At 38.2% G+C, this 27275-nt stretch overlaps 1 protein-coding gene across 1 annotated transcript in view; it reads right to left on the bottom strand.

Annotated features, from left to right (window-relative positions):
* The window catches only part of LOC145989981 (putative aconitate hydratase, mitochondrial), a 45654-nt gene that overhangs the window by 18025 nt on the left and 354 nt on the right, over positions 1-27275 (bottom strand). The window contains exons 2-8 of the mRNA XM_083125539.1: positions 22289-22443; positions 16621-16846; positions 14552-14677; positions 10956-11114; positions 8173-8323; positions 6089-6264; positions 1519-1648 (exon numbers count right to left, since the gene is read on the bottom strand). Coding sequence (XP_082981665.1) covers positions 1519-1648; positions 6089-6264; positions 8173-8323; positions 10956-11114; positions 14552-14677; positions 16621-16846; positions 22289-22443 — 1123 coding nt within the window. The remainder of the gene's footprint in view (positions 1-1518; positions 1649-6088; positions 6265-8172; positions 8324-10955; positions 11115-14551; positions 14678-16620; positions 16847-22288; positions 22444-27275) is intronic.

Below are 27275 nucleotides of genomic sequence, written 5' to 3' on the forward strand. Positions count from 1 at the left end.
CTAAATATGTAACTTCTTTTGCACTGCAGTCACCTGGAAACACACGTCTATTAAGGAGCATTAATTAATGAACATTTCAGGTTCCTCAAGGACCATTTCTAATTTTATATCGGATCGGTAGAATATTGGTTTTTGGTATCGGTAAATTTTATATTGGTAACTTTATCGGTATCGGTCAAAATTTCACATTGGCCCATCCCTACAAGACAGTAATTATGCCTGCAGTTGTGTATGTGGAACTATTGTCCCCCACACCAAGAGGAATATAAATTAGGTTTATTTCTCTTGCAGTTTACAGTTCTTATAAGCACATGAAACAAGTTGTGCTGTTATGTTTCAAGAGAACACATGCTCCCTTCATCAGACATTTATTTCTAGTTTGAATATGTTACAGTTATAACAATGAAATTCATCTAACAAAAGCATAAAGAATAATAATACACTGTTTGAACATAACAATTGAACTGTGAAAAAAGGCAATTTATTATCATTATTATTTTTAAATGAAGTTGTCAAATTTTAATTATGGTTCCCAAATATCATCAGATACACCAAGCAATATGTTCATGAAAGATTTTTTTTCCAAATACAATGTTAAAATATATTTTGACCTAAAAAGAGAGAGAGATTATTAGCGAGCTGTACAATTATTTGCCTCTTAAGTACTTCCATGATGCAATTTTCTTTGACATCTACATTATTTCGATACTTAAAATCATTATTAATAAGTTGAACAGCAAAAGGCTATGAAAACTTCTGGGCTAATCATTGAATCTTGTCAACCAGATTCATTTTTTAGTTTAACAGAAAATTGGGACTGTTGCATTATAAGTAATGGTGTTAATTGAACATAGGTGATCAACTGTGTACCAAACTTAGAATGCACATAGTATAGTACATGGTTGAAAGCAATGAGTTTTGCAAGAATTTTCATTATTTCTATTCCAATTATTAAATGTTCTTCTTGCCCCTTGGGTTAAGCACAATGAGAAAGATGGATGATGAACTAGTGACATAGTGATGAGACAAACACAATGATACATTCATGGCTTAATCAGGGTTCAAATCTGGGTGGTCTGGTTTCATAGCATATTTCACTGACCACTCCGTCATGGAGCCCACAAAATTTTGAGTACTGCCAGCGATTTTGGGCAATTTCAAAGCTAACACAGTTATTTCTATTGATTTTATCTGCGACGTTTCATTCTGGTTTCCCAGAACTTTCTCAGAAGTGTAGAGGGACTATCCATGTGAGGTTGTGTTTTTGTATGTATATCTTAGTGTAGCTTGAGAAAGTTCTGGAAAAAAAGAATGAAACATCACAGGTAAACTCAATAAAAACCACTAAAAATAACTGTGTTAGATTATTTTGCATATACAAAAAGTGGTTATGTGAACCTTCAAGTTTCATCATGTCAAACAACAACAAACAACACTGGTTGCCACCAATTCCAACCACAAAACATCATCAATGCATTTTCTGAGCACGAGAAAACTACACGTTGAAAGATTACTCACCGACTTTGATGTCAGCTGGCCAACCGTGTTCCTTTGCCCTTTTTCCCAACTCTGAAATCGGATGAGCCAGATCTGGCGTGAATGGGCCATTCACATGGGGCTCCAGCTGTGACAAATTCAGTTCCACTGTCTGCATGCAAATACACGAATAGCAAGTATAAACAACGACAAAGACATGACATTACAAACAAATGGTAAGCATTGGATCGAAACCCTTCTCAGCTTCAAGCATGCACCACCGATGAGTTTTCGTCACTCCCTTACAGAAAATTCATATTAGACAGGTTAAATATTTAGTCGTACAGTCACGGACACTGCCGGGTTGTAGCAATTGCATTGAACGTCTATGTATTCTTTACAACCCGGCAGTGTCCATGACTGTACTACACAGGGTTTATTCAATAGTCCAAGAAACATGAAAATAACTTACTATTGTTTTACTATTGATAAATAACGCAGCCACAATTATGTAGTTGAAACTTCCATATTAAGGTAAAAATTCAAGCATAAATCCAAGTTTTCAAGGTGAAAAATAATAAATTGAGTGATTGTTTGTAATGTTTACGACAGGCTGGGAAGTGTGGGGCCAGTGACTTGTCTGACAGCTTGAAAGGTATGTTTCCAATCTGCGTTATTCAGATATGACTTGCCCAATGCAATGCAAAGAACAAAAGTAGGATTATTTAGCACAGGACAATCTGGTTCAAGGGTGCATCGAGTATTCCATGCCCTACGATGCAAGCAACATAAATAGAATACCAAGTCGAAAAGTCTGGTCCCTTGGTTGTAGCTGATAAGAAAACCTGTATGGGAACCAGTGGCAGATGTTATCATCACGGAAATCTTGAACTCCAAGAGCAGCATTCTCTCCAGCAAGCAGTGTTAAAAACGAATAACTGAACTTTTTTCCTTGTTGGGACTTAACTCGTTGAACGTATAATTGGAAAAAATGTATATCTGAAAATTGTATAACTGAAATATAATAGTACGCAGCCTTAAGGAAATTGGCAGGGATTGCCAGGAAAAAACATACTAACGAGAAAGAAGTACTATTGCGAAACGTATAATTGAGATTTCACTGCATTAATTTGCATGAATTTGTGGATAGTTCCTTGCACATCTTACTAAATATGAAAATAATGTATGACCTACCACACCAAAGATATCGAACACTACCAACGGTTAATTTCCACGATATCATCAACTCCACGAAAAGAGTCACGTGGCATTTTGTGGACTCCGGAAAAGTATCTGCTTGTACTGATGACTGATAATTTTTGGTACTCATATCACTGCACACATGCCTATAAATCATCCCTAAAAAAAGATCATGTCCCTCATGACTCATCTAGAAACAGAAAATAGGCATTAATGTAGGCCTACGGGTTAATGCCACTTGATAGTTTCAAAAGCTTTTAAGTGATAATAAACTACTCATTAGAAAATATTGATTGATTGGGGTTTATTTTACTTGAATTTTCTGCCACTTTTGGCTAATTGCAAAGATGAGGATGAGTGAAGATATGATGAAGGGACATTCACAAAGAACTCCCATGCCCAAGTTGGGATTCGAACCTGTCAGCCCATCTCTGTCCCACATGCCATAACTTCAGTTAATGAAGGCAGTGGTCCTTCGAAATTAATCGGAAAAAATAATTCCATTTGCAAAGCAGAAACATGAAACATCAATAATACAATAAACATGGTTATTTTTCACTTTTGTACACAAAATTCACGCATAATCCCCAGTGCCAAAGATTCATGCACAAAACCCTGATACTAGGTTAGTAGGTCCGGTCCGTTAAGTATCCTTTACAAATTCCAACAAGAAAAGACAAATGGGGTTAAATCCAGTGGCCACTGCATTAACACCTCACCACTACCTCCTCGGCTCCATTTTTGATACTACTGCCTCCTAGAGGCAACCTACATGTGGGAGTTAATACAGGAACTTGTATGATAGGTTTTTGTTTTTTCATTCTTTTGGTGTAAGAATTACTACTGTCCATTGCATAGTTCCAGAAAACTATTTTTTTTTAAAAAAAAAATTCAACGCACTAATGAATAACCCTGTGTAAGTATCCTCACAATTAAAAATATCCCCTTTCATACATTTCCCATTAATGCAGATTGGAATATTAGAACAGCACAATATCAGTACATCTAATTTTCATATTGGCACATACTACAGTAAAACCTCGTTAATCCGGACCGCAATAAGCCGGACAGGCAAAAAAACAACAAAAACAATGCAAGGTTTCAAATGTGGGAAAAGTCAACAAGAGAACCCAGGGAAAGGCAGTCAACCACTGATGAAATTCTGTTTCCTGCAGACTTTGTACTGTATAGTGTATTTAGGCCTATGCCCTTTAAATACACCATAATAAACGTGTTTTGTTGCTATAAATGGAGTTTCAATGCACTTCCTACTGTTCTTTTAGGATATTTCAGTTAATCCGGACTTTCGTTAAACTGGTCAACTTATCCTCCCCATTAGCCTGGATTAACGAGTTATTACTGTAATTACTATTGTTTGTAGATTGGTTATTTAATGTCAAATTAATAATAAAAGGACAAATGTAGTGGAACACTCATGCCCTAACTGTAACCCATTCACAACTTTTCATGTTAGTTATTGTTATTAAAACATTTATCTGCTGCGTATTGGAAATCTTGTAAAGTGGGAATCAATATCCCAAAATTGGTGATTATGTTTGTTTAGATGAAATCACTTGTATCTATTATTAGAGCAATTCATGCTTCAGGGAACAAAAATGTTGCGACGTTAATATACCTAAAACAAGTACCATATCTACGTATCAAATTAATAATAACCCGTGGCACAATAGCCGCGAGGGTCAGGGCCTACCTACCGACTGCCGAGGTGGGAGATCATTCAACCAGTTACGGGGTGACGTGTGATCAGCACGACAAACCCCCGGTTGTTGTAGGTTTATGTGACCAGGTTACGCTACTCATTCATAGCTCCCCAATTTCCCCACAATGATGGATGGCCACCAGTCCAATACACTGGCCAAAATCTCATTCCAGAGGACTCTGCTACGCATGATGCCTTATAGATTCTACTTATTAAACGTAAAAACAAAAATATAATAATCAATTTAGCACATTGTTATAATTAATATATGACTGCACAGCCACGGCATGGGACATGTATCTATCTTATTGTCATGATTAAAAAAAAAAATAGGACTATTTTTACAAGGATAATTGAAGTGCTTAAATGAAGCGACTTTTAAAGCTATAAATTTTGATATGTGAAAGAATTTTAGCCTTACTACAAGGTTGCAGATATTAATTAATTTTTGTACAGAAGTACATTTTCGTAATTAATTTTTTGATCAACCTTAAAATGAAAACAAATTTTGTGTTATTTTTCAAGAGGATCAGACGGCAGATCAGGTATTGCAAGAGTACAAGAGCATGATTGATATTTTTGGAAACAGTGAACAAACGTGCAGTAAACACTGTAATGAACATGAATTAGAATAATAATTTAAATTAGGGATGGGCCGATATGAAATTTTGGCCGATACCGATAACCGATATTCTACCAATCCGATATACAATTAGAAATTGTCCTTGAAGAACCTGAAATGTTCATTGATCTCCTTAATAAATGTGTGTTTCGTGGTGACTGCAGTGCAAAAGAAGTTGAATATTTAGACATTTACTTTTTTAGAAAGAAGGGCATGGAGATTATCCATAACAATTACAACAAAATGGCAGAATTTTGCACTAAATTATCAGATATTTATCAATATATCGGATCGGTAAAATAATCGGTAAATTTGCCGATATGTCTATATCGGCCGATACCAATAGAGTACCGATTAATCAGTCCCATCCCTAATTTAAATGCTTAAAATAAATGATCTTCATGGTACACATTATAAACGGTAAAAAAAAATTATACTACTACATAAAGTGTTCTCCTGTGCTTTGCACCACGCCATGTACACCCCATAGGGGGTATGGGGTTAGGGTCTCATACTTTCTTGATCTCGGCCGAGCTGGGGGTGATGCGATCAGCACCATCCCCTTGGCTGCCTTTACCCCCCAGAGTTTCCTCTAGGTACCCACTTTATACGACGCTGGGTGGGTGCCCGAGCAGCTTGAACATGTTGAAAAAGTCCCGGTTCTCCCCCACCGGGGATCGAACCCAGGTTTCTCGCATGGTAGTCACACACCCTAACGAACGAGCTACCATGGCTCGCATGCAAACACAAATTGACAAGTACTTGTTTTGGGTATATTAAGAGAAAAATAATTTTCATTACATTTATGAACATCCCTTAAGAGTTACAGTCCAACCTCCATTATGTTTGTCAGGGATTTGAGACTAAATAATTTCCAATGCAGAAAAATGTAAAATCTGGTTCCACTGTACACCTACAATGCCTCCTGTTAAGTGTTACACTATAACCCTTCAGGTTAGTGATGAAAATGTACACAGAATTCATGTGTTTAATTCCCAGTGCCAATAATACCCACTCAATTCACATTGGACAAGAAATCCTCACTTCTGTTTATAAACCACATCAAACACCTGATCGTATTTCGCCCCTTCGTCAGCCGTAAGTAGAGACTTGTTAAATTTATCTGCAGCCTGTGCTATCTCTTCCCGTCCGGTTGCTTCCAGGAAATCTTTCATCCTGTTGTTGTATGGGAAGATCGACGTAGTGGCACCTATTTCTGCTCCCATGTTGCATATGGTAGCCATTCCTGAGGGATAGTAACGATAATACACTGTTAATAAGTGGTGATCTCTTTTACACGGTTCATACACATTTGGACAAAACGCTCATGTTTGAACTCAGGTTGAACCAATGGTGATACCTGTGTATCAGTATTTTGTACACTTATAAATTATCGAGTGTAATTGTGTAGCAAGAGCCACATACTTATGGTGAATAAAAGATCAAGATTTTGGGCATATTTTGAGATAAAAAACAGTACATGAAAATGTATTTCGGTGTTAAAATGGTGAATATAATCCTAAATTTGCTTTTAAAAATACGCTTATTATTACACAAAACAAACTTTTTCCTTCTAACACATTAATGTAGTTGCCAGAGTATCTGCTTTATTCCTGTGTAGTGCAGTCCATTCTTGTTTCTCAAGTATGTAAGCAGAATTAATAAATTTTTCATGATTTGCATAACTCATAGGATAATTGAGTCTTCAGAAAAGAGTCGTGTCAGTCAATAAACTCTAAATCTGTACGCAGCTAATTTTGCGACAAAATGTGATAGGAAAATGTACCTCACACCTTTGCAAAACATGAAAAATGAACATCAGAGTGTGCTATTTCATATTCAGTGTTTTGGTCAAAAACTAAATATGCATGCCCCTATATATAGCACATGTTAATGTATATAGGGCAAAAAGCTAGTTAGAAAATCAGTAGAAAGTAAATGATAAACTTAACTGTAAACCAACTGGAAACAACAAACAATTACATAACCAATTTATTATTTATTCCACACTCATAAAAAATTTCAGCCTGTTCTGACAAAATCAAGTACTCCTATCATTCAAAATACACAATTATATGTACTATTCTTTTTTTATATACACGAGGTGTGGCAATAAAGTTTCCGGACTCATGTTGTAACTCCTTTATTGAAAAAAATAAATAGACAATCAAAATGATGTACCCTTCAATGTAGTCCCCTCCTCGATCCCTACTCCGCTCCACGCGGATCTTCCATTTTTAGAAGCAGTGTTGCAGGTCATTTTCTGATATGTTGTTCAAGAGTTGCGTCGCTTTGGATTTCACCGCGTCCACAGACTTGAACCGGGTCCCTTTTAGTCTAGACTTGACTTTTGGAAAGAGAAAAAAGTCGCACGGAGCTAGGTCCAGCGAGTACGGTTCATATTCCAACACTGGAATGTTCTGTTTTACCAAAAAATTCTTCACAGATAGCACGTTGTCCTGATGAAGAATGCATGAGCCATTCTTAAACATGTCGTCCTTCTCACCCGTTCGCAAAGGGTCCCCAAGATTCTTATAATACAATTGATTGACATTCTGACCTTAAGGCACCTAATCAATGACCAATTTTAGTGACCTTCTCGATACTGACTTGAGTTTTCGAAGAGCAAGGGTGGCCTGATCGTGGATCGTCCCTGACACATTCTCTACCCTCTTTAAACTTCTTAAAACTACTCAAAAACTAGTGTGCGAAGTAAACACTGATCCCTAACTAAGTTTCCATGGTGGATTTCCCAAGTTTTGTGACATTAACACGTTGTTCCACTTTCGAACTTAACATAATTCCAACAGAGCTCAGATGCACAGTCCGCTTCTAACAAATGCTACAGGCAACCTGCTCCACGCATGTGCGTAAAAGTTTGTGCGCAGGCAGAGGAGAGTCCACAGGTCAGTATCCTACCCAGCTCTTTGTTATCGACGTAACCTGAAATATATAAGAAAATCAATCCGGAAACTTTATTGCCACAGTTCGTATTTAGGCATGTTCACATACAATGCAGATCCAGTTCCAAATTGTATTCAGCTTGTCTGACTGAAGAAGCTGCCTGGTGGATTTAAACCCTTAAAAATGGACTGTAGCGCCACAGTGTAATTGTCGTTATCAACGCATCAGCGTAAACAACTACATTCCCTACCTGTACATGAGATGGAGTCTACACCAGGTCCATAGTATTCAATGATGGCTCCAGTTCCACCTTTCACGGTAAGGATGCCGGCAACTTTCAGAATCACATCTTTTGGAGACGTCCAGCCACTTAGTTCACCTGTCAGCTTCACTCCTATCACCTAGTGGGCAAAAGAAAAAACATAACAGTATGTTTGTCAAGGGCAATACATGAGAGAGAGGCCTACCCGATGGTGCAGTGGTAGCATTGTTGCCTTGTAATCAAGGGGTTCTGGGTTCAATAGCCGGTGGAGACACATAGTGGTTTGGAACCCCTTACAACTGTAGGTCCAGTCCCGATTAGCCTTACTGTGCATAAAGTGAACTGAAAACACCAACTCAAAGAAACAATACATCAGAGACTATAAAAAGATTAAATTGTTGTTTTAAGTCCACTTTATGCACAGTAAGGCTAATTGGGACTGGACCTACAGTTTGAAGTGGGATCCGAACCAGTATGTGCCTCCACTGGGTATCAAACCCGGAACCCCTTGATAACAAGTCAGCAACATGACCACTGCAGCATCGGGGAGGAACATAAAGATTAAAGAAAAATATTAAAACTCTATACATGAAAGTATAGAATTTCAATCTCTCTTCATAGCTATTTTTACATTATATCTTCCACTCGGTAATTTTACATCAGAAAACCCAACATTTCAATTGGGGGGTGAGGAAATTCCACTTTTTGTAATGAATAAGTCAAGTATTCCAATCCATGTGTTACATCCAGGCATCTAGGGACATAAATGTTGCAACCTTTGAATTACTTGGGAGTGGGATATGATTGACCTGGTTACTTTACTTCACATTTCTGCCACTTCTTGGCTAATGGTGGTGATGAGATAAAATTGACGAAAGGACAATTACAAGCATACACAGATAGGACGTAACACAAACCCCCACAGAGGGATATAATGGGTATAAGCCAAGACATCAGAGCCTCATTAGTCTGCAACAAAGCATTCCACAGTGTACTACGTGGAAATGAAGTTCGAAGTTCGCACTTGATGGCTTCTGAAAAGGTCACTCCTTACACACCAAGAGTGGGATATGCTCTATAGTAAACAAATACCTTACACAAATCTGCAAACAAATAGAAAACAGCCCATAGACGACTTCCATGGGTGCATAAACTGAACTATGCTGATTTCTATGCAGGTGAATGTGAGATGTCAACACTGAAATCAATGTTCAGATGACTGCGAGTCACATTTAGGCTGCTTACATTTGATTTAAGGTTTATTTCACTTTACATTTATGCTACTTTTGGCTAATCGCAAAGATGAGGATGAGTGATGATATGATTAAATTGATGGACACACAAAGAACACGCATGCCCAGGCCAGGAATCGAACCTTGGCATGCTGTGGTAACCACGTTGCCATGGAGGCCGGCATGGTTTAACAAATATGTATAAATAAAAGAAAGCACATGTTTGTTGCATTTGCATGCAAAACACGAGACAATGTCCCACCCCTTGATACATTCAAGGACAATGAATATGGCAAGACAGGGCACATAGGCACGAGCGAAGGGGATACAAGAGCAGAAAACAAATGACTATCCACGTAGTCGTGGCATGATCTCTCTTTTTCTGGGACAACCATACAAATAATACATTTTCCCAGATTACTGAGGGGGCCCCTCCCCCTCCTAATGCCATCTGTGATTAGTAATATACAATATTCTTCAATTCCATGTTCTTTCCTACCCATAGTTGCATTCTGTTAAAATTCTTCAATCTCATTAAAATCAAGAATTACTAGGTGTACAAATTAATTCTCAGTCCCTAAATTAATTCGCCTATTTTACTGCTGCGATTGTTCTAATTGGAAATTTACTTGCCATGTTTGGGTACACCGAAAACGACCTTAAAGAAAGTAAGGTACCCGAGTTGAGTTGGTGTTTTAAGTCCACTTTATGCACAGTAAGGCTAATCGAGACTGGACATACAGTTTAATGGGAGATACGAACCACTATGTGTGGTACAAGACCCCTTGATTACAAGGCGACGATGCTACCATTACGCTATCGGGGAGGCAAAGTGGTTTCCGTAATTCCGGGAGGGCATCAACAGCATCCTGGACAGCCAAAGAAAGTGGTGGATGAAGAACTGGAGTAACTGTTGAACAAAAGTCCAAAAATCAATGGGAACTGATTCGTTTGAGTAACGAAATTGAGTGGGGGGAAAAAAGCATTTACTGGCAGTGGAACAAGGCAGGTAATACTGCTGCATGATAATGCCAGGCTGCACATGGGAAAAAGGGAAGTAAGGAGATGCTCAACCTTCACAAAGAGGTGAAAAATAGCATTGTTAAGTTTATAGACTCTAAACCACTGTCCTATCACCAGGGAATTCATAAGCTGCCTAGAAAGATGAAAAAAACTTTACAAATCAATGGAGACTACTTCGCCGATTAATTTTCACGAATAAATATTTTCTTTCTTTAAAAAAGGTAGGCAATTAATTTTTCTCATCTTTGTTCGGGGGGTCCTTTCCTCTTTCTAAAGGAAAATAGATAAAAGAAAAGGGAAAGAGAAGATAGAACATTCATCTATATAGGAAAAAAAGAAGAAGAAAAAGGAGGGGGAGAGAGAGAGAGAGAGAGAGAGAGAAGAATGAAAGACATAAAAGAGAAAAGTATTATTTGTACACCTAATACTATTTTACTTCCCAAACTTCAATTGTATTGAATATATTTATTGACAAATTGCCACACTGTATCCATCGTCTTCAAAGCACCTACATACCTTTGGACACTTTAGTTCCCATGGGATGTTGGCCATCACATCCACAGCATCAGCTCCTCCTACTCCAATGCACAAGCAGCCAAGTCCTCCACCATTAGGGGTGTGAGAATCAGTCCCGATCATCAACAAACCAGGAAATGCGTAGTTCTCAAGGATGATCTGAAAAAAACTTTATATTAGGAACATGACGAAAATCATAAACATTTGTGATGTTTACTCTAAGTATACATTTCATTTTCCCTCCTAGTTTTTGTTTGCAATGTGGAAAAATGAAACAAACTTTTTAGATTAATTTAACTATCTCCATTTAACTGCCAAACAAATATCTTTAGATATAATGTGACTTGTCAAGTTTTCTCATGATTAGAAAAATGATCCATATAAATAATGAAGCCAACTGAAACTGTAAACTGAAGAAGTAATAGGCCGAAAATATTGATGCCGTATTGACAAAATATATTGGCCTCTTTCGTCAAAGAAATGCTACAGGGTTATAAAACAATGTCCTTACGTGAAGCATTAGTATTCTGGCAGAACTGTTCCAAAGAGACTCCCCAATGGCACAGTGGTAATGTCATCACCTTGTATTCACGGGGTCCTGGGTTCGATACCCGGTTGTACAGTGGTTCGGATCCCATTTACAACTGTAGGTCCAGTCCCAATGATCTTTTCTGTGCACAAAGTGGACAACAATTCAACAACTGTTCCAAATGCTGTCCTTTCATCTCAATGCATATTTTTAGCCCTTTATGCACAGAGATTCCTACCTTGGGGTATTCATGAGCAGACATTAACATTTTTTCATCTCAGTTCTGCAATGGACTCAGGGTTTTCTGAATACATATAATTATTTAAAAACACTTGCAACCAATTGTAGAATTTGAGTTGTGCATGGTGAGAACAGTTTATCAAAATAGCAGTGACTGACTGAGTACAAACATTCAAGGAAGGATGTGAGGAAATAAAAGTTCTACTACATCCGGATCAACAAAACACACCCCGAAATACTTTATCTATGATAATGCCTGTGTTCAGAATGCATCTGGCAACAACGTTCAGCATAATAGCACCGATATGTTAATTTTTGATTTTGTGAACCCTTGAAGAAAGTTATATAGATTCTATGAACAATGAAATGAAGACCATGGCACTCAAAGGTTCAAAAAGGAGGAATGTTTTTTTTTTTGACAATATCCCATGCCTCCTTACACAATGAGAATGCGCTTAGCATCATAAACTTGGAATGTGCTTGCAGTCACATTCAAGGTTAAGACAGTATAGGTTAAAATGCTCCCAACTCCAAAGTATTTTAGAGTAAATTAAATGAATTTATTTGGTATGCACATAAAAAAATAAGGGACAGTCTAATGTATGTATTTAGTAATGACTTAAAATAACATGTGAACTTTCTTGTTACACTCAATAAGAATAGACATTACAATTATGTGTCAAAGCATACTGATGTAATTTCATAGTACATGGTTTCCCTAAAGTCCCTCCCACATTTAAATTCACTATAACTTTGTAATGAAAAGAGACATTTCGGTGAACTAAAGTTTGTACTGCATAGCAGTCTTTAAAGTTTAAAAAAATATACTTTAACACTACAATAACACGAAAATAATGATTACCATGTGTCTGGCAAAACTGCACGTTGAGAGGATCACGTCGATTCAGGAGAAGTCAGTGTGTTTTGTGGTATGCAGAGCTGATATAGTCCATTCTGGTGTGCAAATTCCAAACCTACGAGAGGGATAGCCCAAAATTGAATGTGTGATGCTCTGTGTCAACGGATCACCTAATCAAGCTTTTCTTCTCCGAGGAAGATATCGTGACACTACTGACCTCAACATGTTGAAGACATTCTTCCTTCCCAGCTGTTTGCACTTGTCATCAAGGATGACGTGCACTTCCAGCAAGACAGGACACCTCCCCATTTCGATCTTGCAGTTAGAAACTTTCTGGATCAAGAATTCAGAGGCAGATGGATTGGCCGCAGAGTAACCACATCATAGACCGCAAGCTCACCAGATCGGGTTCCATGTGACTTTTGACTGTGGGGATATGTCAAGATGGAAGTGTATGCGGAAAAGCCAAGAGGTCTGGATGACCTCAAAGCAAAACCTGCAGTCATCACGGAACATTTTAGATGAGCAGCTCCAGAAAGCCATTCTGGGTGTCACGACGAGATGAAAGAATGCATTGATGTGAATTTTGCCCTGTTGGAAGTGGGGCGATGAGGACGACAGATATGCAGTGTTTCCCAGGTAAAAATTTAAAGACAGCTGTGAAGTACAAGCTTTATTTCACTGAAATATCTCTTAACTCTGATAAACTTACTTTTCATTTTTCCACGTAAATTTTTCTCGCAATCAATTTCGCTACCTGTCTGGTGGCTTCATCATGCGTGTACTGTCTTGCTGCGGGCGGCGTGGTTCCTTCTTCTTCCGCTTGTGCTCATGGTGGCACTGGTTGACACAGTCCTTTCACTTTCTGCCGTTCCCGTGTGGGCGTAGTGCTTCCTTCTTTTACCGCACATTGGGGTTTTGGTGCTATAAGCGGCGGTTTCCACTCTCGTCATCTGCTTTCGTGGAGCGGCGCTTGTTCGCTTGCGCAGGCAGACTTTTTTGCGAACGCTTGAGGTCCGTGCTTGGTTTCTTGTCGTGGGGGAGGAGCAGGTTTGGTGGGTGCACATATTCCTGATAGCGGGAAGCCAGGTTTTATTGAGGGCCCCAGGGTTAGTGTTGAGGTTGGCGGACATGGTCACTATTGCATAAGTTTCCTTTGAAAACCTTTCCAATGTGGATTTTGCTTGCATGACTTTTTTGGTAGAGTCTGTGTTATGGTTTTCGTCTATGAGGTGGCAGGAAAGGCCTGTTCTTCTCATCCCAAGTCTGTGGTTAGCATCATGCTCCTTGAGCCTATCATCGAGTCGGTGCTTTGTCATACCTACATACTTGCCTCCACATGTGCAGGTGATCATGTACACGCCACTTCTTGCATTGGGGTCGGTGTAATACCGTTTGAAATGGGTTAGGTGGGAGGCTATGGAAGGAGGGGGTTGGTCTGCTATCTTCAAACTGTGCCTGGTTAGAACTTTTTTAATTTTCTTGGTTAGATCAGGATGTCGAGGGAGGCTGATCCATTTTTCCTTCGTCTTTTCTTTCTGGGGGCGTGGCTGGTTCATTTTTCTTCTTTTGGTAGTGTCCAGGAGATGGAGGAGTTCCTGTTGTCTGTACCCATTGCGGATGCCAAGGGAGATGATATGATCAAATTCAGTTTGCAGGTCTTCTGGTTTCGAGGTAAGGTTGATGGCCCTCTGGAAGAAGTTGATCCAAATGTTTTTGTGTCGTGCAGAGTTAATTACCTATCTCCGCGTAACCGCCAAACAGATATCTTAAGATACAATGTGAAATATCTCTGTTCGTTACAAAGTTACAGCAAATTTAAATGTGGGAAGGACTTCAGGTAAAACCCTGCATTAGTACATCTTTAGAGAGAGCAAAGTAAGTATGTCATATACGTCACACACGAATCTCGCCAGAGAAGTGAAAGCTGAAGAGCATATTGTAATTGAAGACAAGAATATTACATACCTGATGAATAATACCTGACCCTGGTTTCCAAAATCCCACTCCATATTTGGCTCCTGAGGTCATCAGAAAGTTGTAAACCTCCTTATTTAAATCCTGAGCTCTCTGAAGATCCTTGACAGCCCCAACCTGAAAAATTAACATTTGGAAAAAAATGCTCATTCAAAATTGCCACTAGTTTACACAAATTTCTTAGCATTTCATCAAGCAACCCAGTACACAATATACTGTAGTACATAAAGAAAATTACAATGTTAATATAGTTTTAGTGGCAAAAAATATGGTACCCTTGACCAAGGATTGATTTATATTAATTTAAATCACATTAAAAATAAATAAATTTATGGAATAATGTACATAAGGATTTTGTAGATATCAAAATCACTTTTGGTGAAAGTACATTTAATGAAATCATTTAATGGTGTTGATTAGGCTCTAAGAAAGGAAACAAAATATATGTACTGATGGGGTGAAGCTCATACGAAAGGAAATGTAATATGTAAACTATAGACATGCTTAAATGTCTCTTCATTTAAAATTCAATAACTTTATAGGCAAAATAGCAAACATTTTGTGTAGAATAATATACAAAATACTAATCTTGTTAAACTGTAAATAGTGTCATTACCATTAACCTTTACTGGCCCAATGCTACCATATGGTATCATCAAAAGTAAGTTTGTCCTGGCCCAATGATACCATATGGTATCATGGTGCTGATTATGAAATGGATGTGCTTTTTGGACCTTCATACTCTTATGTTTGGGTGGAAACTCTGACACAGGTCTGGAGCAAGCCTGGGAAATTCACATTGATGACCCCCCCTACCCCTCTCCGCAACATATCCATGCCACATTTCCAAACAGAGTTTCACATTTTGGCTCATTATTCAACTTCTATTCACCCAGGAACATGAAACATGTTTCATTCTCTTGAGAAACGTCCATTCTTTGAAAAGAATACTAAGGTTTGCACCTTCTTTCCAAAATAACAGGGGAAGAGGGGGGCAAACTCCAGATTTTTATGATTTTTTTTCCATTGAAATTCAGGGTGTGTGCCACTCTTTTCTTTTTTCCGGGGGGGGGGGGGGGTGCAATTTTGCATAATTTCCAAAATAATTAGAATCCGTGACAGTGTAGAGCGACATTCTTGCGGACCTTGTTGGCCGATACTGATGCATCAGCATCAGCTAAGCCCTAGTGGTAATGGTATCAATTAAAAAAAGAATGCCAAAAATCACAAAATTTCACTAATGCCTTCTACATCACTTTTTGCTTGCAAAAGAATAGTGCCAATATTAATTATATACTAGTAGAACAAAACTATGCAGTTTTAACTTAACTGCATTGACGGCTGGAAAGAAATCAATATGGTCATGCTCACCAATTAGCAGAATGCAGTCCTCAGAATGCTTGAATTCTGTAATCGCGTTGAGACACACACAAATTATATTATATTTGAATGCCATAACAAACAACTACTTGGACCTCGGGAGAGGAACCGCAGCTGACCGAAATCGCTTGCGCGCATGCCCTTTTCAAACCACTGTGGTGATGTATGCGTCAGTGTAGATGCTGTCAAAATCTCGACCAATCAGAGAAAAGTACTGCCTAAGAAGAATGGCACGACTTCCCACGTAACGCAAAGTGGCAGGAGCTTCTGCAGCAGACGATGTTCCCATTGCAAAGGTACTGCTTTGAACGAGGAGCGTGACTGTGCCGTGCGCCTGAGAAAAACCGAGAATTCGAAGGAAAAATAAAACAAAAAATGATGTCACAGTATGGATTTTATATTTTCATGTTAATAAGAACAAATACGTTTCATTTTGCTGTAAAATAGGTCATGCCGAGCACGACCGTCAGAGCCGCTACTGCTATCTATATGAAATAGCTTGTGGCATATAGAGGACATAAGGGTCACAAAAACTTTCAAAGTTAATCAAGTTGTAGAAACTGAGGGAGACTAGAAATTGGTTTGGAATACCTTTGGTATTTTTAGATCAACTTCTTTGCAAGTTATAATGTCTTCCTCAAAGGATACATTTTTGGAAGCCTAAAAGCAGATACCCTTACCTGAGCTTCAATCAAGTGGTCACAGTGTATAGTTGAAGGCACAGCGACGCGAGGCAGACCCGACGAGATGAACTGCAACATCGCCATCTGAGCTGTGGCATCCTGCATGGCCACACGGTCAGGCCGTAGTCGCAGGTACGTAGTGCCCCTTTCAATATCTTGCGTAGATGGCTCATCTAAGTGGGAGTATAAAACCTTCTCGGACAGGGTAAGGGGTCTGTTCAGTCTAAAACAACAAGAATTGCATTAGACATACATTAGAAATTATGTTTGCTTAAATACTGTTCCCATGTATTTACAGAAGCATATATTAATTAAAAATAGTTTTAGAAATTCACATATAAAGATACCAAGATCGTCAATCTTTTATTTCTACATGTAGCCTACAATTTAGTGAACATTTCTGCAAATTTCATACATTCTAGTTATCAAGATAACTGATGATTGGAGGGAATTGATAAAGGGAAGATCTATATCCTGGTCAGGACTTCCATGATGGAACCTTTATGGCAACATTGTAACAACTATTCAATGCACAAAACCTCACAAATACAAATAGGGAGGGACCTTCATATTCCACTGAATAAGTGTTGATGTTTTATTTATTAAATCAATACAATTCGTTTCTTGTTCGAAATGTAACACTGGTATAAACATGCAGCAAAATTATGTAATTTGAAGGAAAGTTTTAAACATACACCACACATTTTGCAAATTTAGGAAATCAAACTTGCTAAATTAAAAATTCAAATTTTGAGAGAAATAACACTAAAAATAAAAAGTTAGTACTTATGAATCTACATCGGGCTCCCACATGGCCATGTGGCTGATATTTTGCATTGGGGGCAAGCACACTCAAGAGTCAGGTTTGATCCCTACTGGGAGTTCCAGAAATTTCGATGTTGACCCAGCATCCTAAGGACTATCGGGGAGCTACTTGAAAGCACTAACAGCGGCAATGTGGCTTGACCACATCAGGGTTCCCACATGAAAGCTAAAATTATTTTCTGAGATTTCTCCCAGTTTCCCATTTTTCCCAGAGAACATAATGCACAGTACAGTACTATTTTAAATTGATTATTCAATCGCCTCCTCCATTTTCTCTAATAGCTATGCCATCCTGGCCTTTTTTTTATTATTATTATTATTACTACAGATGATGTTTGCCAATGCAAGTATATCAGCGTATCAGAAATTTTACCAATAGTTTTACCAATCTTAATATATTCATAAATAGCCTACAATTTAGTGCAATATTATGCCATTTTGTTATTTGAATAAAAACATATAATTCATATGTCATGGTTTAATAAAATAAATGTTTAAATGCACACTTTGTTATTCAAAGGCAAATTCCAATGGATTCACTTACTTATGTAGGTGAATTAACCATCATGATCTTCAAGAAACATTTGCAATTTCAGTAAAATATTAATTATCAGTATCAGTAAATTTTATATTAGTAGTTTCTCACTATTAGCAAAAATTTAATATCAGTACACTTTTTGATAATAAAAACAAAACTACAGTTACAGGTTTTTGTAGGTGTTAAATATTTTTTCCAAATTGTATTGGGGCATTCCAGCGTTAAGTGTGTGACATTTCACAAACATAATGCAAGGTTCTAGACATGAGACTGGATTAAAATATTTATAATGAATCATAGAATTATAAAACACTTTGTGGTGTCTGCTAACAAATGAAAACAAACCTGGGTATGATGACATAGCGTGAATGCATGAAATGCATTACCAAAAATTTGCCAAGTGTGTGACGCTTTAAAAATGTAGCAACATGCATTTGTCTGTGAAGCATATAGGCTACAGGTAATAGTAATTTTTGTTCATGAAATATGCAAATTATATACATTCACAAAATGTCAACCTTAAGGGGGAGAAGGACAATTTCCTCTAGGTTTTTCTCACTGGGGCAGCTGCCAATCACTGTTGCCAACTTCGCTCTTTTGGAGCCAGATCTGGCTGTTTCATGCACTCATTTAGCTGTGAACTGTAGCACCCACCTTCTGCCACCACTGGCCCTGGCCCATAAAGACCAACTTTTGCCATGAGTGTACATTTTGCACATGACGTGATATTCATATATACCCTGCGTCAACCATCCCCTCTTACCTCCCCAGCAATTTTTATATATTGCGCCATGCATAAGATGAAGATGAAAATATTGTTATCCGGAAATCCTTTATTTTTGATTTCATATCAACATCATTGGAGTATTGAGATTAAAGGCCTGCACAAGACCTGGAGCAGACCCGTTCGCGAGACATCGCTCCTGAAATGCCATGCAACCTGCGCAACACCCTCGCTTGAGCAGCTTGTATGCCCACCTGCACAGATCGTTCCTGGCAGGCATTGTAGACCCGCCGGGTACCCGCAGTCTTACGATACCTAGTAGGTCTCAGTTCGTTCTTTCCATCAACTGCAGACCCCTCCCTCTGCATGACGTAGTTGCTTCGAGTAGAAACTGCACCTGGCCCACACCGTTCTGCAGTGTTGCCAACTGCAATAGATTTTCACTACTTAAAAAAGGGAACTCGAAGCTTCGTAAGCCACATCACCAATGAAATGAGATTTACGAATGTTGCTACCCCCCCCCCCCCCCACACACACATTGAAATAGGTTTTCCGTGGCACAGGATCCATAAGTATATGTCGTAAACAACCAATATACGTATATATAGTGATATAGGACAGGACTGAAACATGTCACGTTCGACGCTGAGGTCGCGAGTCGAACAACACACTGTTCTACTGCGAACACCAGGGCCGTAGCCAGCCAGGGCCATTGCCGTTACCCTCGTTTGGGGGGTAGGGCCAAGTACTTGGATAAACGTGCCAACAAGAACAATCACAATAATAGTAATAAAGTAGCATGAAAGGCATTATAATCCTCATAAATCACGCAAAAAGGGGGTAGAAGTCGGTTCTCACGCGCATTTGTGTTGAAACAGAGGATTAGAAATATTTTTTTTCAACACGTCAATTTCACATTAGCTAATAATGGAAAACAAGCACACAAACTGTTTTTGAAAGAAAGAAAGTGCATGATAAATGCATTCCGAATGTACAGACATATGGCATGTAAAATTTCCATCTACAATATTTTCTTTTCACATGGAGCGACGTATTACATAATCAATTCATCCAACTCGTAACAAACCAACATTAATAGCAAATAATATCACGGGCAGCCATAGCATTCTCTGTTTTAAAACTTTTCTCACTTAGATCGTTCGGCGCTCAGGGCCGACTCCCGCTACCCCTTTGCTACGGCATTGAACTTGATGAGACTGGATAATATTTTATAATATATTTCTACTTTCATAAAATTTGAAATCAAGGGGTTGCAATTACTCCTCCATTCCCCCTCTGCAGGTGCCCTTGGCCGTCTGGAAGGAAAATGCAAGAAAAATATGAAAATTAATTCCATCTTGAGTACCCTTTAGCCCTGCTACTCTTAAATTCTGCTAGTCTGTTTTTTCTTGTACTTTAATGTTTGACCCCCACCCTGACCCTTCCGCTAGACTTAATTTCCGTCCAAGCTTGTGAGCAATGCACCCTACCCCCTCTGGTTGCGCCACTGCGTGCCTGGTTAAGGCACCATGCAATGAAAAGCAATTAGTTTTCAGTGAGGAGATTTTTGTTTGCTCGATCATTCATTTAAATAAATGAAGCTGTAATACTGCGTGCATTTCCTGGCAATAAGATAAAAACTGCTTACGCTGAACTGAAATCGCTAAGTATATAAATTCTCCTTGGAGGAGAGAGCTCCTCCTAGGACCTCGTAGGATTTACAACCTACGTAAGTAGGCAACACTGGCTGAAGCTGTCCACGTGGTGATGAAACACCTGGAGCGACACGCTGCCGGAGGGCTGTTTCCTTCCAGCAGGTTTTGCAGGCGCCCGGGTCTTGTTGAATGCTCAGTTACCTTGTAAGCGCAGAGCACCTGGAAGACGAAGAACCCGGGTAAAGACGCAAGTCGACTCATTGCCGTGGGCAGGCGAGCAGGTATACCTGTCCTCGCGGCAAGCGGGCAGTGGGTAGGTAAAATGCACATTATGCTGGCCTCTGATTGAGATGGGTGATGCCGCCAAATCTAGGTGGTGAAAACTAAGAATAAATTGCCATCACTTTAAAGCTAACGGTAATAGCTGCAGCAAACAACCCCCCTCCCCTCTGACACCTAAAATTACCCTAGGAGGCACTTTATGCAGCCTTCGTTAGTCTAGGTCCTTAAAAGTAATCTTTTAGCTCTATTAACAATGAAATTTAGCTCTTTTATGAACATCAGGTTTGGCAACACTGCCAAGATGGCCGTAGGAGGTAAGGAGAAATGCATTAGGCTTATAGGACCATTATTTTATTCGTTCTCTTGGGAATATCAAACATCCAATGATGTAGAAAAGTACATGGATGGGAAAGGACACATTGAACTATGTCATAGTAGAAGGGAAAGTCGAAACTCCCATTTGATTAGGCGTAACTTGAAGTTTATTTCCCATAAATAATACATGGGATTCTGTAAATACTTATTAATCATATTTTTCAAACATCGTGTCTAGCTTACTAATAAATTTGAAAAACAGTTTCACTTGCAACATTGAGAGAAATTCATACTCCCTCGCATACTAAACCCTTTTTTAAATAGCAGTGCCCAATCCGACAATATTGAAATAAATGCACAACTGGTGTGTAATTGTCCCGCTTCGCCATAAAGCAATGAAAACCACTAATAAATGTTCAGATTAATCAATTTTATTTGAATGGAATAGGACCACTTTTTGTGGAATGCCCCTATTACCAATATATTTACACTTTCAACAGAAGTTCACAAATTGACACAATATACATGAATCTCTAATGCAAATTAAACATAAAAGTCTATAGCTTGTGTAAATCAAGTTAATGAAGTTGTAATTATCAATCACACGTAGGAGCATATTCTAGTCATTGAGATGTGCTTCACTGGGACTCGTTGATCGATAGATTATTTTCCATGAGATGTTAATTAAACTTCATTTTTTTATCAAGCCCCCTGAGGTTTTCAGGTGTGTACGAAATGTATACACAGGGGTGGAAAATAATCAAGTGGTCAAAATTACTGATTTAAGTGACCAGTTTATTTACACTATGTCAATAAATTGCCATCCTATAAGTAAAAGTAGGGTATCATAAATATTAATAATAATATTATTATCTGGCCTCCACCATCCCCATAGCCAGCCTTCCCACACCTATTTATTCAAGATAAAACAATTTTTCATTATTGTGCTAATAACATTCCTTATTTAAACAAAATAATTGAAACAAATTCATCTCCTTAAGCAGTCATCATGTATCCCGGAAAATGGAGCTACAAAATTTTAAAAAAATGCAAATAGTAGTCACATAAACATAGAAATACTGGCTTTACTGACAGTTTTTGAAAAAAACTGAGAAATTACAGACCAAGATGAAAAAAACTGACTTTTACTGATCATTTTCCAGCCATGTGTACATGAAAAGTCACTTGGCAGGCCCTGGGGCCCTCGACAGGCTGTTGCTAGTTTTTATGAACCACCTTGGTTTCCACTAATACCCTCAAACCAATTTCTTCAATTTTCTGCATTTTCAAATGCCATTCAAGAAGTGAAATTAAAAATAACCTTACCTTTTTCGCACGACTTCCAAGTTCTTAAGGAGGCTATCATATGGCAGCTTTGCATTCTTGTCGAATTTGCTCATAGGAACATTCAACTGTGATGCAACTGCAGTGAGGTGGTAGCATCTTAGTTGCTGCAGTTGAAAGGCTAGTGACCAGGGTGCCTGGAAATTCAGACAAAAGCACAATTTAGAGATGATAGGTTACTCCCAGGAGAATGCTGGAATGGCTAATATATGTCACATGTTTTTATAACTTTACGGCCCGATTGTATAAAACAGCTGATCCTCGATTAGCCAGTAAAATTGATCTGCAGTCACGCTGAACTCTGATTTTGTGTTGTATAAAAGTTGAACTGAGATTAAATCCCTGTGATCTGTGATCAAAGTTGTTCTGCGATTTTTCTCCAATCAGCAGACATTGACCATAGTTCAGCTGTTGTAACATGGCTGTACCATGGACTGTACTAATGGATATTTGCTTGTAAAATGTGTTGCAAGTGAACGTATGCGGCAAAACGGGAGAATCAATTCATAAAATCCTGTTTCCATAATAATAAAGAAGAAGCATCCACAACGAGGTGAACAATGATAAATATTTCTTCCATTTTTCTTTGTTATTTACTGTTTGAAATACCATGTATTTTTTTCTTGCAATTTGCCTTAAATGACTGCAAGAGCATATTGTAACATTGTTTAATTGCACGATCAGAGAAAAGTAATTTGAGAACAATCGAGTGTTGATACAAACCGAAAATATGACCCGCTTACGTTTTCTTGTTGATATCATTGGAAAACTTGCATTGGGATGAAGAGGGAGTATAAAAATATTACCATTTCGCTTTACTGCATCCAGCCAAGTGTTATTGCAATTCCATTTTGTCCGCAGAATGCAACAAAGCATATAACTTTGGCTGTAGTGTATATATCTACTGCTATATGAACCGAGCACGTCGCATTTTAGTTGGTTAAGCTTTCTCTCCTCCCGATATATAAATAACACATATTTTATTTCGAATATTATTTGTTTTGGGTATAATTTACATCCGAGAGACAAACGCCGTTGTTGTTTCAATATTTCTTTCCATTCTGGAAAACGCAAACACACTTTACCTTTCACAACGTAGGTTACTCAATTAAGTACAAGAAAAATTTTGTATACTACTTACAGGAACTAATGGTCCACCTGTAACACTTTATCGTGCAATCACAAAATAAATATAATAAACATCTCCTTAACATGAACAATAGCTCTAAATCCGAATATAAGAAAGTTGTTTTAGCATTAAAAAGAAATACAGATTTTTTTAAAAAAAAATTATATTTATGCCAGCACATTTTTCTCCCCTTTGCAACCGAGAGCCGATAGTTGCTTTCGTTGTCAATGACAAATCATCCACATGGAACTCGCACAAGCAATAAATGTCAGTCAAGTATCAATTTACATGATTTTACTAAATTTGCAACATGTTTGAATATTTACTACGTCCAGCACCTCAGATTTATTCTTTATTCAAATATTAAATACATACAATTTCCGAAACAGACTTTAAATTGTTTGCTGTTCAGTGTTGGACAATTGGCAACATAACAGGCACACTAGCGACATGTCTGGATTTGCCACGTTGCCAAACGTATTTCTTTGACCCAAGATCAGGATCTGATCTAAGATCGACAATTAGCTTTATACAACATGATAGAAGCTTGAACTTAGCTCACTCCTGGATCATAGGTCAAATCTGATCTCCAGTTAGTGATGTTTATACAACCGGCCCTACAGGTGTAACACACAAGTCTTGGATTGGTCACTTTTCAGTCTTGAGGGCATACATATGATTTAAGAGCACTAGTGGTGTAGTCGGTAAAACATGATGAACTATTGAGAGCATTTAGGGATGTTACTTGAATGTTAAGAGCCCTAAACCTGACAATGAAAGCATTTAGGGGTGCTATGTTAATTCTGAGCAACTATGTATCTATTACAAGTATCTCTGAAATTGTAAATATTTTCGCCATGCTACGGAAAAGTACCAAATAGCTCAATGCAACGTAAACATGCAGATTCAGAAAACTCCTTTGCACCTCATGCATGACCCCTTCATACTCCATGACCTAGATGGTAGCAGCAGTCCATACCGGTAAATGTTTACTATCCTTCGGACACCTATAACTTCTGAGTGTCGTTAGTTTTTGACATTCGTATTTACCTATCTGCTTCGTGGAACATTCCGTGAATGATTTTTGCACCCAAACTTTTAAATTTGAAGAAATCCGTTTCCATGATACGGAAAACTTACCTGAATTTCACACAAAACACCTTCCCGATGTTAGACAATGCTACAGGAACTTATTTCAGTAAGTAGTTTCTTCTGTAGAACTGAAGAAATGTGTCCGAAGGATAGTAAACTAGTACCACCATTAATACGTTCATATTATATTTATTTGAAAAATCATGCCTTCTTTTTATTTTGTAATCATTCACGTGCTGTTAGGCCACCTACATTCAATCTGTAAATTTGAGACAGATCACTGTTATCAGAGCAAGGGGAAAGTATTCATGAGATAAATGGAAAGCTGTGAATGTGCTTGCCGAGAGTTCACCTGTCTAGCACAAACCATGCAATGCTGTTGCTATGCACCGAATCAGTCCCACATTGTGGGGAAACTAGACTGAAAATAAGCTACATCGGATTGCACAAATGTACAAACAATGCTATAAATACAACAGAAACTTTGCAAAATCAGAAAATTTGAGTAGTTTCCCGGAGATTGAAATTTTAATGTATTAACCCCTGTAATAAATAAATAAAAATTTGAGGACTAAACTTCTAAATAGCAACAGTAAATTGGTAAGTATTGCTGAGCTGATTTTTATTTGATCGTCACTGTCTAGCATATTACTACAATTCTAGTTTCTGACTGATACAAGAACTGTTAAGCTGTCACTAGTGTAGAAGGACAATATTTTAGACAAATTGCAGTTTAAACATGTATGTAAAAAGCTTGTAACATAACATAAAATCAGGAGTGGAGGGAGGGGGAGCCTGTGGAAATGAGAAAGATGAGCATAAATCAAAATTGTACATTCAGTTTGGCAATTTTACTACTTTTATGTATGAATGCAATGCGCAAGGTCAACAACTTAAATGTGGTTTTGTAAACTCATACTTTACTCACTCTGGCATGCAAATAAGCAAATTAAACAATGTATTATAATACAAGTATCTAGTTTCCTTTTAAAATCTTGCAGAAATCTTTCAAGATTTATTTCTATGCATTATTAACATCACAATGCTGCAATTACAAAAAAAGGAAAATTAACATAATTGGAAAATCTGATTTTTATGCAATGGGGGAAAAATATGAATCAAAATTAGTTTTATTTCACGTTTTAACTGGTATAGGAATTAAACTCTGACAGCAACATGATGGGAGATTCATTGGTTGATTTGGTGTTTGAAGCCCACTTTATGCACAGTAAGGCTAATCGGGACTGGACCTACAGTTTAAAGTGAGATCCAAACCACGGTAAATTTCTCGTATCGGACAAACGGCTGAAATTTGCTAGTTCATTTAATTTGAATATTCGTACTTACGTATTCTGCATTGAGAAACATCGCTGAAAGTGGCATTTTACTTATTTCACGGAAATAAGCTCTATTTGCGACATATCGAGTAAGTTTTCTTCGTTTCTTTTTGCCTTCGGTAACACGCAAAATGGCGGTCACAGTTTCACTACCGTACTCGGCATGCAGTGTTTCCATCCCACTGCACCCAAAAATACCTACGTAGCCCCACAAACCATTGACGCATAGCCCCACGAACCATTCATACATAGCCCCACGAACCATTTCCGGTAAGGTTAGGTTAGGTAGGGTCACTATAGGTTACAATAGTGAAAAATTTGTTTCGAAATAAATATGCATAGCCCCACACACCATTCTCGCATAGCCCCACGAACCATTGACGCATAGCCCCACGAACCATTGACACATAGCCCCATGAACCATTGACACGTAGCCCCACAAACCATTTGCGGAAACGTACCTTCTTCAGTTACAAAAACACGTGTTTGGAAACACTGACCGGGATTACGTCATCGGACACAGGCTACATCCACCTGGAAGTAAATGGATGCAAGAGCTTTCGTGCATCGGTCACACATTTATATCGAAAAATAGATGATTTACCGGCAAAATTCAATGAACGATGCGAGAAAACACTTCCCCGAGCTTCCACAAGTCTAAAGAAACTGCATTCGGTAAGTAATTTCTCCTGTAAATTTGAAGAAATCCGTTTGTCCGATACGAGAAATTTACCCCAAACCACTATGTGCCTCCACCGGGTATCGAACCCGGGAACCCTTGATTACACATGATAGGAGAAAGGTCACATTGTAGGTAACTGATATACTCTTATGTGTGCTAGAAAGGTTAAAGCTGGCATTACTTATTACTCCCTCTGTCCCGTAATTATTGTCCGGTACACTTTTTTGTTTGTTGTCACAAAATACTTGTCCGATATTCAAACTGTGACACTTGTGTATACAGAAGAAGAAAATGAAACACGGGAAGGAGTCATACAACGTTATTACTCAAGGATCAGTACAAATTGGCCGATCAAGTATCCAAAAGAACATAAATAAAAAGTTACCATTTTGACATACCGGACTATAATTATGGGACAGAGGTAGTAAAACATTTCAATAAATTATCATGTCCACATAAGGTTACACAAAAAGTTCCATGCATTACGTTGTATTTTTTTTATGTCGTTTCTCAAATGCTTTCGTTTACTCGCGAGGATGAGCATCATCGAGGAATTTTTGAAAATGCCCAAAAGAATCACAGCTAGGTCTTCTCAGATACTGAAACTGGAACCCCCTTGCTTCGCAGTGTGATATGCTAAACAATATATCACCAAGCCGGCTTTTAATAATTGCATTTCCATGCAAATAATTAATTACTGAATCAGCTGCTTATAATGCTCAATCTATG

Source organism: Lepisma saccharinum, chromosome 7 (genome assembly GCF_977018435.1).
Source record: "Lepisma saccharinum chromosome 7, izLepSacc3.1, whole genome shotgun sequence".
In the NCBI taxonomy this organism is placed as follows: Eukaryota; Metazoa; Arthropoda; class Insecta; order Zygentoma; family Lepismatidae; genus Lepisma; species Lepisma saccharinum.